The 14,143-nt window shown below is 43.7% G+C and overlaps 1 protein-coding gene across 4 annotated transcripts; it reads left to right on the forward strand.

Annotated features, from left to right (window-relative positions):
• Positions 1-1,443: 1,443 nt before the first annotated feature.
• Positions 1,444-12,694, forward strand: sgtb (small glutamine rich tetratricopeptide repeat co-chaperone beta). Of its 4 annotated transcripts, none has more exons than XM_060909035.1 (11): positions 1,444-1,508; positions 5,134-5,249; positions 5,518-5,621; positions 5,827-5,902; positions 7,339-7,438; positions 7,565-7,669; positions 8,407-8,545; positions 8,762-8,824; positions 9,417-9,454; positions 9,639-9,722; positions 12,125-12,694. In XM_060909035.1, the coding sequence occupies exons 2-11, from the start codon at positions 5,150-5,152 to the stop codon at positions 12,234-12,236; spliced, it is 921 nt and encodes a 306-aa protein (XP_060765018.1). In that variant the 5' UTR covers positions 1,444-1,508; positions 5,134-5,149; the 3' UTR covers positions 12,237-12,694. The 4 variants fall into 4 exon arrangements, with proteins under 4 accessions (XP_060765018.1, XP_060765017.1, XP_060765019.1 ...); XM_060909034.1 differs by having other exon boundaries at positions 1,489-1,508; positions 1,717-5,249; XM_060909036.1 differs by lacking the exon at positions 1,444-1,508 and adding an exon at positions 1,515-1,848.
• Positions 12,695-14,143: the final 1,449 nt, after the last annotated feature.

Consider the following 14,143-nt stretch of genomic DNA (forward strand, 5'->3'; position numbering starts at 1 on the left):
ATAGGCCACAATTATAAATTATAAATAAATCATAAAATGTTTCTAAGAACTTGTTCAAGTGTGTTCTGTTCCTTATAAATGTTAAAAGTTATGCCTCATTAGATAGCTTGACAAACATTAGGAGAGGTGCATTGTTGCATGCATTTTTATATCCTGTTGTACATAAAACAGGACGTAGCCTACGCACATTGATATAAATTAAGTTTCACTTTCATGGTTGAAGTATGCATGTGTGTGTTCATCCTAGGCAAGAGCCCCGATGCTTTATTGTTAGCTAGTTTAATTTAGCCTGTTTTGCTTAATTTGTAGCCTTCCTGTTGTACATAAAACAGGAAGTAAAGTTGGATGAATCATCGCCGAAAATTAAACTATAAATCGACCGAAATCCGTAGTTGAATAAAGGGTGAAAGGGGGTCTATTCTCTGTCGGCCACCATCCACTTTTCAACATCGTTTCAACGGAAACTCGTATGAGCAAAGCGGTGTTGAATCAACGCCGGTGATCCACGATGATTCGACGGCGTATGGTCGAAGAACATGCCGATGATTCCCCGTCGAATCAACGCCCTTTTGCTATCTGGGGACGTTAGAGAGGGAGCAGCAGAAAAAACAAAATAAAACTGCGATTTTACAGCCAGAATCCATGTTTTAAACCCTGTAAACCCTCTGAATTAAATTGAAAAACATATAAAAGGGTGGAGAGGAGAAATCTCCCTTCAAAATGATGTGAAAGAGACTTTGAGCCAGAGAAGGAGTGAGAGCTGTTGACCAAAGCCATTTAACTTCTTTTAAAACATGACACTGTGACAGTGTGCCTTGGTGGGGATAGTGACGGGTGAGAGAGAGAGAGACAGAAGCAGAGAATGTGGCTTCATTTGAGCAAGCACACTCCAGCAGAAGAAACGCAATCTAGTTATTTTTATTTTTTCATTTTGAACAACTAACTCTACCTTCTAGTAGTATAAGAAAACAACACATTTCTCTGGGGAATGTTTAATCCTTTAAGGGTGATGAATTTGAGGAATTAGAATTAAGTGTTTGTGACAATTTTCTTTTCTTTTTCAATGTTGACAAATAAACAATTTGTTACAATTTCCCTCTCAGAGCCTCAGCACGGCCCACTGGAGCCTCAGTTCTTCAAAGGGTTCTGGAGGACCCGACATGGTGAGCTCCCTCATACTAAATCCTTCTAGAACCCCCTGATTATCCGAACCCGCAGGCCTTTGGACTGGAAACCGGAGGAAACAGACACGGGGAGACTCTCTCCGGCCGCGAACCCAGAACCTTCTGGCGGGGAGGTGACAGCGCTGCTCACCACTGGGTTTTAGTCTAAAACACAATCAGCGCGGCTTCACCGAGAAACCGAACCGATTTGAAACGCGTCCATCGGCTCCTTTGTGTGTGTGTGTGGGGGGGGTGAGAGGTCGCGCATGCGCACTGAGCAGCCGCGCAGTGTGCAGAGCAGAGGGGCTGTGCCGCGGTGGGACTGACAGCTGGCGGATTGTGCAGGTAGGTGGGCGGGGATGAAGCACTACACTGTTATTGAGGGTTTATTTTTGTGCAAAATGTCAGCAGGGGCGTGGCCGAGTTTCCTGTGTGTTTATTAGAATAAACATCTTCCATAATATAATCCATAAGCATTCTCTACTAGCGCACGCGATGCGGGATGGCGCACTTTGTGATCATTTACAGTCTGGTGTTAATGATGCATGACCAGATGTGCATGAGTCCATCCTCCAGACCCACATCACATCACGTCACGTCACATCACATCACGTGCATGGAGAAGGAAACAGCAGCAGCATGGGATTACAGATGTGTCTCTCAGACCCGCGTCTCTGAGGGAGGTGTAAGTGTTTAGATTCTGTGTGTATATAATAAGAGCATTGTGTTTCTCATGGATTTGATCAGTCAGCTGTTATGTAATGCACAGTGGCTCCTTTCTGTGATGTGCACAAACAGCACACATCAGTCCTGTTCTGAACCTTTCATTACTACAGTGTGTCTGGGAAAAAAAGGCTCAGACTGCAACATCTGGAACATCAGATTAGAGATGACTTGACAGACACCTTTCTTATTTACTCACATGCATAAAAATGTATCTGATACCAGGTGATGCTCTGTGATTTAATCCTAGTGAACAGATGACAGGAAATGACAGTGATCTGGATGTATTTCAGGATTAATGATCAAAGCAGAGCAGACTGAGATCAAGACGAGGAACTACAACATCTTCCTACTGTACCAATACACACCACCTGATAAAACATGTTTATAACGTTTAAACAGTGTGTTTAATAGAGACCATGCAGAGCAGCATCAGCACAACATTATGTGAATTGCACACACATATATAAGTGAGCATGCAGAGAAACTGTTGCATGTGTGACGCAGCACTTCACTTCAGCGAGCGCTGTGTGTGTTCAGGTCGGCCGTCCTCGTGCTCTCGAATAACAGCAAGAAGAAGCCTGTGTTTGTCACATTTACATCACAGCACAGTGAAATTCTTTTCTTCACGTATCACAGTAGGAAGCTGGAGTCAGAGCACAGGTTCAGCTGTGATACAACGCCCCCTGGAGGACAGAGGGTTAAGGGTCTGGCTCAAGGGCCAAACAGTGGCAGCTTGGCAGTGCTGGAGATTGAACCCACAACCTTCTGATTAGTAACCCAGAGCCCTGATCATTGAGCCACCACTTCCCTAGGAATGTTTAAACAACTGAAAGGGGGCATGCTATACACTTTTCAATTATTTTACACTAGCAGGTTACCCGGCGTTGCCCGGGTTGTGCAAAATTCTGGGTTGCCCCCAGACTTCCATGTCAAATTTGGTGAAAATCCGTCAAGGAATGGTGATGTTAACCCAAGACAAACAAAAATCCAAACATCCACCACCCATGGCCCCACCGGGGACCCAAATATGGAATTTCTGAGTTCTGCCAAATTGTGGCTTTCTCCTGTACCTAGGTGCCAAGTTTAGTGAAGATCTGTCAAGAGTTTGTGTTGATAAATATAATGTGAAAGGCATTGAGGGAGGGGGTGGGTGGATGTTGTGCCCCCCAGGGACCTCCCTGGGGCCCATACATGAATTTTGTTTATATCTGCAAAATTCGGGGTCATCCCCAGACCTACTTGCCAAATCTGGTGAAAATCTATCGAGAAATGGCGACGTTAGCTCAAGACAAACAAACAAACTTTGCTGTTTATTATATAGATTAATCCCTAAGATGCTTTTGTAAAGGTTACAAGTTTTTTATTGAAAAAAACCTCGTAACCTTTCACAGTGCTGTTTTTATGATGACATTCAGTTGCTTGTGTACATATGAAACACATATAAACCATATACATGTAATATTCCACAGCCTGTGTGTTCCATCACATCCCGAACAGAGGGGGAGTTAACCTGCCAAACTAATCTGAACGAGTAACAGCTGAAGCTCAGTGGCCTCAAGCGGTGAAAAAGACTCCTGGGTAATGTTAGTGTTTACAGGAGACGCTTCAGTGCATGGAGAAAAACACATTAATCAAAATCACACCACAGGGAGGTGATTATGACTCCAACACTGCGGGCAGTTCAGATCACGTCGCTGAGTAAACTGCGTTTACTAAACTATATGGTTTACCTCAATTTAGCATCATGGAAAGAATGTTACCTGAGAGCTTTGACTGGTGATTCAAGTGAACTAAGGTTCAATCCAAAAGTAGAAATCTATTACAATATAAAATACAGTGTTTAACATTTGATTTTTTTGGAATTTTTGAATGTTTTATTTACGGTTTTTGGACCGGAGCTTGACTCCATCAGAGCTGACACGGATCTGTCTTTCAGGATCGGATCTGTAGTAAAGCCCATCTGATACGGCCCAAAGTCAGTAAAACCATCTTCACTGAAATGTGCCAAGAACAACAGGAATGTGGGGTTGAATTTTTCAGGAACTTCCCCAAAAATAAAGTTTTTGTGTATTAACTTTCTTTGGAAGACCATCCACACTCAGGATTTACACTTTCACTTGCTCTCTGGGTAAATGGCTCCTCCCCACTACTAGAAGAAGAAGAAGCCTTTATTTGCCACATGCACACTCAAGCACAGTGAAATTCATTCTCTGCATTTAACCCATCTGAAGTAGTGAGCCAACCCCCCCCCAGAGCAGTGGGCAGCAATACTACAGCGCCCAGGGAGCAGTTGGGGGTTCGGTACCTCGCTCAAGGGCACTTCAGCCTGAGGCCGCCTCATATTATCCTAACCTGCATGTCTTTGGACTGTGGGGGAAACCGGAGCACCCGGAGGAAACCCACGCGGACACGGGGAGAACATGCAAACTCCACACAGAAAGGCCCTCGCCGGCCCCGGGGCTCGAACCCGGACCTTCTTGCTGTGAGGCGACAGTGATAACCACTACACCACTGTGCCGCCCGGGTGGTCATATGTTCATGAGGGGGTGGTTCCATAAAAAATGAGAGGAGATTCTACCTAAGAAACATGCACTTTTATATCTCACCTGTTCTCTCTACCTGTTTTCTTTCTGTTGCCGTTACAGACTGGGACGGGAACAGTCACCTTCGATTAATCTTATTTCAGAAACAACAAGAAAAAACAGTTTTTCCCTTTAAACACAAGAAGCTCACCACCAACAACCAACATAAACAGAGAGCGATAAAATGTTCCGTGACGTCCCTGAGCGATTAATAGTTTCTCATTTCAGTGTCAGTGTTGGGATTGATTGATTGATTGATTGATTGATTGATTGATTGATTGTAGTGTTTATTTCGAATATGAAAACCAAAATAATAAAAAGAAAACAAAACATTTAAACACAATACATAGAAATACATATTCGAAAAGGAGTGAGAAGAAGTAAAACTTATAAACTCCCACCCCTTCTCCTTAAATCATGAATAACAATAACAAGCTTCCTTGTTCCCTGTCTAGACGCTCATGCCTGATACTTATTATTAAAAGTACAAACAACACGTCCTCTTATTTAATCTGGAGAACGGGGTACTGATGGATCACTGCGAAAGACAAATTTCAGTCATTTTCATTTTTCTTTTCTTTTGAACCAAGAACCGTAACAAAGCAGTGTTTAACGCTGGATTGAGTCAAGTCTTGTTTTTTAAAACCTCTTTTGCTCCTCAGTATTCTCTCAGACAGCATGGCCGTGGAAAAGCGCTTGGCGTATTCCATCGTGCAGTTCCTCCGAGACCAGACGCAGTCAGGATCACTGAACTCTGATGAGCAGGAAAGCCTCGAAGGTAACGAAGCCTCGAAGGTAACGGCTCTGAGCCACACTTAAAAGCCTGAGAGTGAGAGAGACGAGCCTCAGACCTTAACATGGACGTTAAAATTGCTCTCATGGCTCCGCCTACAGAGTGGAATGACGTGACCTTGGATGTGAGGGCAGTAAACTGAAGCTGGAAGGAGTTTGGGCACAAATATTTTTAGCTGATTCACTGGCTTTAGTTGATAAATGTATTGAAGTGTTAATGAGAAAATCTCACGTTAGTGTTTGTTATCTTTCAGTCGCGATACAGTGTTTAGAGACGACGTTTAAGATCAGCGCCAGTGACGGTCAGCTTGCAGCTCCTCAACCTCTGAGAGAGATCTTCCTCAACGCACTGCTCAAGGTCATCCGTCTGTCCGTCCATCCGTCTGTCCGTCCATCCATCTGTTCATTTTTTCTCTTCATCTTGTCTGTTTCTTTCTGTCTGTTAACAAATTTACAGCTTTTTAAATATTTTTCAAAATTAAAAAAATCCCATCTGCGTTTGTAATTTTATTCTCTGTAAAAACATGTTCTTTCTATCCTTCCACAAAAATCTAAATCCACAGAACGACATTGCGGCGTCACAGGAGACGGCTCCGTCTGCAGAGGACATTGCAAGAGCCGAGCAGCTGAAAAACGAAGGTCAGTAGCGTTCACTGGTCCGAGTGAAAGAAAACAATAAAATCTGAAAGAAAACTGTGATTGATCACATTAATGCTGACCAGGGGCGCCGCCAGAAATTTTGGACCCCATGAAAGATTAGAATTTTGGGCCCCCCAACTTTGCCCACCCTCGTCACAGTTGCACTATTGTCATTATTTGACTTTTGATAGCCCATGGACCTTGAGTTTGTGGCTTTGTTATTCCATTTTATGTATTAACCTACCAGGGACTAGATGAAAACTGGTCAGTGACTAATTCTGGTGCATTTACAATCACAAATGAAAATTCAAGATTTTGCCACATGCCTTCTTGTGCTAGGACAACTGGTAGTGAAATGTGATGTGACTCCTAATAAATCATAGAAAAAGTTTTCTACCCAGCATCAAAATACCTATGGAAATCCCATGGATTGTTATGTGTTAGGTAGAAAGCTGTGTGTACTGTTCTGCAAAAAGGGAATATGTTCAAAGCAAAGTGTGTCTAGACACTTGACTGGTGTCCGTTATTAGCAACACTTTAATCTAGCAAACTGTATATGGCGCTCGCTCATTAAAAACTTCAATCCGAAAGCATTTATGGGTTGTATTGCTGCTTACCTCCTTCTCCAAAGGGGGGTTCAGTGGTTTGGTAGGGCGGAGGTCCCCCTGAGGCTGAATCTGTGCTTATTTAGGGCACCCCATTAGTTATGAAACTGGTTATTAGCACTAGTTATTAGCACCAGCATAACGTAATATTTCATCTTGTTTATCACACAAGTCAGTTCAGTTATTAAAATGGAAAAAATGTCACTGTACAAACTGTAAAAGTGTTCTCTTGATAGGCTAATCCAACCACGTTCATACTGTTCATTTACCATTCGCTAATATTTTGAACACACATGTGAGCGATAGCTAGCTTTCTTTGGGAAAAACTGAGTGACCAGTTGCCTGCCTCTCCGGTCCCTCTCAGCTTTCAGCTGCCTTTCTTTACGTTTTTGACAGCCACTCTTCATATTTAGCGATCATAGACTGTACGCACTCCACTGCTGGCTGGCTGGCTGCTGCACCGCGACACAGCAGCAAGTAGCGTCGCACTGATCAGCACACAGATTTAACGCATCGCGCTTCTACCAGAACTGGACCGTACCATTTCGCAAAAGGGGGAGGGTTAAATGACAATATGTTGAAGAACTCAAGAAATAGACAACCTTGTTCAATTAGCTCATTTTACCAGATGGAATATTGCATTGTTGTTATTTCAAAAGTCTTATTAAAATCATTAAAAGCATATTATCAGCCCCTTAAAGGGCCCCATGGCAGTGCTGGGCCCCTAGAATTGTTCTAACCTTTCCCCCCCTGGCGGCGCCCATGATGCTGACTGTAATTTTGTGTGACGTGGAAACATTGTGGATATAAAACTGTTGGTTGGTTTTTCAGGAAACAACCACATGAAGGAGGAGAACTACAGCTGTGCGCTGGACTGCTACACAAAAGCTGTCCTTCTGGACCAGAGGAACGCAGTTTATTTCTGTAACAGGCGAGAAAAACCTCCACCACACGCGAACCCTCACCCTACACCCTGATTATGGACATCAAACAAACCATTACAGTCTGAATCTAGAACCTAAAAAATGTAGAAATGAGCATGTTGTGTGTGTTTCAGGGCTGCAGCTCACAGCAAGCTGGGAAATTACACGGAGGCGATTGGAGACTGTGAGTGCGCCGTCGCTATCGACCCCACCTACAGTAAAGCGTACGGACGAATGGGGTGAGCAGCTCCGCCCCCTTCATACACCACGGTACACGCCGAGCTGCTCGGTGTCAGCTATAGCGATCACAGAGGTCATGCTCGAAGGGTAGAGTTACTGAGTAGTCCGTGTGTTGTGCTATACAAAGTATTGGCACCCTGTCCATCAGTGGAAAGGGATGTGATTTATTCTGAGTGCAACACTAACATCAACAATCTCCTCCATCAGCCAATCAGAACCAGACTATAACACAGTTAACGCACACTGAACATAGAAAGACGTGCTTTAGTCTCTCAGGGCTGTGTTCAGTCAGTGACCTAAAGTGTTCACGTGAGAAAAGTTCCTGGTGTTCAGAGTCGAGTTACGCAGATTATTAACATCACCTGTGTGGAGGTCTCACCTCTGAGGAGGCCAGATTTTTGTTGAGTTCTTCAGTGATGCCACAAGATATAAGATATGAGGTCATGAAATTGTAATTTTATCGTGCTTTTTCTCTATTTTGATTGGTTGAATTAATAAAAAATAAGACACACCTCTGATTTAGAGAGACTCCGCCCCTACATGCATAACTCTCACATAACCCTGAACATTTGTTACATCTGAATACTGATGTGTGTAATTTCAGTATTAAATCCACAGTTATTAACTCTGAATACGGCTCTGACTGAAGACCAGTAAAGGACTTGTGTGTAATAAAGTGACAAAACCTTTAACAGCGATCTTACAGCAGTAATAACGGTTGGTTCTTGGTTTGAAGGTTGGCGCTGGCTGCCATGAGCAAGTTTCCAGAGGCCATCACTTACTTTAAGAAGGCGCTGGTACTGGATCCGGAAAACGAGACGTACAAATCCAACTTAAAGACAGCCGAGCAAAAGAAGAGAGAATCCTCGGGTTCTGTGAGTAGAACAAAGTGAAATCCTGGAAGTGTCTGAAACACAACAGCGTAAAATGACCTGAGGTGGCATCTCAGAATTAGTGCCAAAATTCTGGGGGAATTAGTCCATGGGCTACTGTGTAGTTAAACATTTCGTGTGTGTTATTAAATATGCTGTTGCTGTTACAGTCAGAGTGCTTGTCCATTCAGTCTCTCCATGGAACGTGTGTGTCCTCAGACGGCGTCCAGACTGAGCTTCGACATGGCCAGCCTCATTAACAACCCGGCGTTCATTAGCATGGTAAGAAGCAGCAGTGTTCATAGCAGCTTTATGGTTTTTATAACCTGTAAGCTCCAGAACGTGTCACGGATTTGCCCTTTCGTTCCGGCCGTGCTGCTGTTTAACACAGACGAGTTTTGGATGTTTGGGAAGTGCAGTTCTCGGACTCTCTGTGGGGTTCCAGAGCAGAACAGACATCTGTTGTTAGAATGAACTCGAAGGCTTTGCAGCTCTGACTTCTGCGAGATCACAGTGGGGTTCAGTAACATGATCGCGACCCACTGAAACTGTTATCTTTGACCTGAGTGTTGACTGCTGTTTGATGAAGAGCTGCACAGCTGCTCGCTGTCTGGAATTCTGTAGAAATAAAACACCCTAAACATTTTCCTGACATTTACAGACCACATGAATAAACTGCAAGTGGATTAGAAATCATTATTCCGTGAGTCCAAGGTGTCTCACACTTACTGGAGCCTATAATTCTTTAATTTTACACGTGGGGTTTGTTTTTCTCTGATATCTGGATGATATAACTTCACATCTTGTATACCTGTGTGTGATGTGACGTGTCTCCTTCAGACCTGTCGTTTGTTTCCTGTCTGTTCGTCTCCAGGCCGCCAGCGTGATGCAGAACCAGCAGGTTCAGCAGCTGTAAGTGCTTCAGTGTTAAATCATGCTTCTTGTTATTCTTCCTGACCGATGCTCAGTGCTGATGGAGTGTTCAGGAGATTTAAGATCTCGACTCTGTGTGAGTGTTCACTCCACACACCAGCAGCTCTCAGCGCGGTCATGTGATGGAGCGTGTAATAAAGGGTTGGGACGTGGTGTGTGGCAGGATGTCGGGGATGATGTCCAGCGCAGTGAGAGGTCCAGCAGCAGGAGTCGGGGGGATGTCTGATCTCTCCAGCCTGATCGAAGCGTAAGTGTTTATTTCTCCTTGAGTCTGATTAATCGTCACCTCGACTTCACTGTGCTGCGTTACCATTAGCCCAAACATCTTGAAACAGCAGGATTGCTCTAAGACAGCGAGGGAGGCTCAGCCTCCTCTAAAAATGACGAACATCGTGTAGGATGAATTGTGCTAGGCTTATGTTATAGCCGACCTTATAACATTGCTATTTTAGATCCAGAATCATAGAAATATATGTGCTCAACCCACTACAGTGCGAAATCATTCCCTTATAGCTTTAATGTGTGCGTGAGTTTTTCCCCCTCGTGACAGCGCGATGCAGCCCAGCCTCAGTGCACTTCAATGGCATTTGGGAGCTCTGCGCTTTTCAATATCAAAATGCAAGACGGTTATTGGACAAATACTGCGAAAACGCCTGCCCACGGACTCCGAGCCTCACAGTGGGAGGGACATGGCAGTTTCCGCGAGGAGACTGGTGATTGGTGAAAGCGGCCGGATATTTTCTTTGATTGACAGCTCGTTTCAAATATAGACAGGCAGCGGTGAATCTCAGTTCAGTTCCATGCGGATTCGCAAGTGCTGTGGTGTATTGTAAGAGATCAGCTTACATTTCGATTTCATTCATTACATACGGTTTCTACCAGCTTTTTTTAGTTTGTATATATTTTCATTGTAAATAAAGTGTAAATATAGTGTTGTCAAGTTTGCTATCTTAGTTCCAGAAATTTCGTTTATTTGAGTGACTGAACTTGAACTTGAGGGGGCTAGTCAGCTAGCAAGAAAGCTGCGCACGGATGCCAAGCATTGCTGATTTAATTTTGGCGAAGCCATTTGCCAGTCTTCCTTTCGAGGAAAAAATTTAAATTAAAGAGCAGGGTAGACCAACGCCTCAAATTGACTTGGTGAAAAAGGTAGGGAATAATACTCGTTCCTTTCAGCTCTCCTGGTACGAGAAAGTGAATTGGCTAACAGCAAGTGACCCACATCAACAACAGTAAATAGGCTACTTTAGTAATATGTCATGGATGGACCAAAAATATAGAATCTATTTAAAATGTTTATGCTGAGTATATTATATTGGAATATATATTTTTCTGGATATGAATTAAACACAGCTACAATTTGGAAAACATTTTTAAACAAAAACACAGCCGAGAACATTTCACACTACAGACCTGGATTAAAAGTGAAGGGTTATCAAAATTGTCAATAAAACATTTCTCAGTCAAAATAAGTAAAATATAGGGAAAGTGTCATTGAATGAAATGTGTGGCACCCAGCTCTACTGCTGAGGTTCCTGACAAAGAGCTGCTTTCAATAATCAATTTTTAAACAACATGCCACAATTTTAAAATATAAAATGTTAAAATATACCCCTCCCCCAACACCACCATCATGTATATTGGACAGTAGGCTAATGGGCCAAAAGAACCTGTTATTTCACAGTTTGTGACCCTGCCAACAATCAGCCAGATCAGAGGCAAGAGTATGGGCAAAATTGATGTGTTTTCTTTTAAAATCTGGAAATATCGTAACCGACCAGCCTCCCCTGTTTGAAAGACTACCAGCCGCCACTGCTTTAACTCATTATTTTTATTAATAATAATAAAAAACTTAATTTGCCAGGTATGTGAACACACACGAGGAATTTGACTCCAGTTTCACTTCGCTCTCTTAGTACAAACAGATAAAAAGCGTAGACAAAAACAAAAAGCTATGTACATGTAGAAGGGTAAATATATGTACAGACAGCATAGTGCAAGGATGAATTAGTAAATAGAAGTATACAGTGTGCACAGAATGACGGTATGAGTGTGCAGATATTTCACAGCTGATGTTACTGATATTTGATTATATTTAATAATAATGGTGGCATGGTGGTGTAGTGGTTAGCGCTGTCGCCTCACAGCAAGAAGGTCCGGGTTCGAGCCCCGGGGCCGGCGAGGGCCTTTCTGTGCGGAGTTTGCATGTTCTCCCCGTGTCCGCGTGGGTTTCCTCCGGGTGCTCCGGTTTCCCCCACAGTCCAAAGACATGCAGGTTAGGTTAACTGGTGACTCTAAATTGAGCGTAGGTGTGAATGTGAGTGTGAATGGTTGTCTGTGTCTATGTGTCAGCCCTGTGATGACCTGGCGACTTGTCCAGGGTGAACCCCGCCTTTCGCCCGTAGTCAGCTGGGATAGGCTCCAGCTTGCCTGCGACCCTGTAGAACAGGATAAAGCGGCTACAGATAATGAGATGAGATGAATAATAATAATAATAATAATAAAGCTTTATTTAAAACCAAAGCAGATACAAAAAAATCCTCATGTAAAATTTAAATCTATACAAATAATATATAATATAGTACAAAACTGCACTTTCTGTTCATCTATAAATTAGTCTCCCTCTCTCTCTCCCTCTCTGTCTCTCAGTGGTCAGCAGTTTGCTCAGCAGATTCAGCAGCAGAACCCGGAGTTGATAGAACAGTTGCGGAACCACATCCGCCGTCAGTCGTTCAGCGGCAGTCCTGAGGAACGCTCCTGATCCACACGCTCTAATCTGAGCACTGGAGCGGGCGAGCGAGAGGAGAGAAAGAGAAGGTGTGGCACTTTACCTGGGACCGAGAACATGGGTGTAATAACTTTCACACTACACGACCTCCCTCCCCGATTCTCCCTTAGCGTGAGCTCCTCATGTTGTCGGGTCCTAAAGGTTCCCAGTAGTGTCTTTATTCATCATCACCGTTTCATCTGCGCTTCTGTTACGTCGCTGTTTCACTGTCTGATCTCAAACGGGAAGTAAGATCTCCACCAATCACAGACAGCCTGCTCATCTCAACCAACGACATCGTGATGAAATTAAACCTGCAGCGCAACAAGCAGATGATTGGACGTTGACACACATGTGACTTATAATACACTTATTTTTATTTGCTGAGGTTTTAGTTGTTTCTGTATTTATTTTTAAACAGTGAATTAAAGGTGCAGTGTGTAAAGTTTAAACCGTTTGTACGTCTGTAATCATTTTAAAGAGTCCTTGTGTAAAATGCTGTGCATCATGGGTGAGCTGTACGTTCCACACTAAACCAGCCTACAGCAGTGCATTGTGGGACATTAACTATTTACCTCTGGATACAAAACAAAAGAAACTCTAGAAATAGTGCACTAGGTAGTGAACAGGGAGTGTGTTTTTATATATAATTTATAATGTGTATATGAGACTGACATAAATAGCTAGTTTTTTTTTAAATTTCAGGATTGTTGACATTTTCGGTCCCTGAAATTAGCCCCACCCCCAGATTAATCACAGACACTTAGCTTTATAATTTTCTCCCATAAAAGGCAACTGAAAAAACATACAGAGGCAACAATCTGTACTGTAACCACAGGCACGGTGGTGTAGTGGTCAGCGCTGTCGCCTCACAGCAAGAAGGTCCTGGGTTCGAGCCCTGTGGCCGGCGAGGGCCTTTCTGTGTGGAGTTTGCATGTTCTCCCTGTGTCCGCGTGGGTTTCCTCCGGGTGCTCCGGTTTCCCCCACAGTCCAAAGACATGCAGGTTAGGTTAACTTGGGGTGGACTTGGGCTGAAGTGCCCTTGAGCGAGGCACTGAACCCCTGACTGCTCCCCGGGCGCTGCAGTGTAGTTGTCCACTGCTCTGGGTGTGTGTGTGTGTGTGTGTGTGTGTGTTCATTCACTGCTTCAGCGCATGTGACAAACAAGGGCTTCTTCTTATCTGTGACGAATCTCAGTCATCCAGGTCCATAGTAATCTGTGGTTGGTTGAAGAGAGCAACTGGACTTGCTTGAAGATTCTTGAAAACGTTTCACCTCTCATCCTAAAGGCATCCTCAGTTCTGTCTGACTAATAGGGAGAATCCAGTATTTATCCTCTCATGGATCATCATAGAATCCGAATCAGAATGCTGATGGCTGCATTGTAGGCGGCTGATAAAAGATGTCATAGACCCCCACCTCTGTTCAGTGATGGTCCTTCCAGGTTGACAAAAATGAACGATCCTCTCTGGCTAAGATGTCTGCCAGTTTTCTGGAAGGACCATCACTGAACAGAGGTGGGGGTCTATGACATCTTTTATCAGCCGCCTACGATGCAGCCATCAGCATTCTGATTCGGATTCTATGATGATCCATGAGAGGATAAATACTGGATTCTCCCTATTAGTCAGACAGAACTGAGGAAGCCTTTAGGATGAGAGGCGAAACGTCTTCAAGAATCTTCAAGCAAGTCCAGTTGCTCTCTTCAACCAACCACAAAGGCTTCTTCTTCTTCATCCTGCACACAGTGGGGGGTAAATATCACACACTGCTGCTTTAATGATGAAACATTACCGCACGGGGGAAAGTCGAGTCGTGTGAAAGTTTAGTGAGAGTCTAAAGAGCTTCAACCTTCGAAACATGAACCATCCAACACTGGAGAGAGAGAGAGGTGTGTGTGT

The sequence above is a fragment of the Neoarius graeffei genome, chromosome 25 (assembly GCF_027579695.1).
Source record: "Neoarius graeffei isolate fNeoGra1 chromosome 25, fNeoGra1.pri, whole genome shotgun sequence".
Taxonomy (NCBI): Eukaryota; Metazoa; Chordata; class Actinopteri; order Siluriformes; family Ariidae; genus Neoarius; species Neoarius graeffei.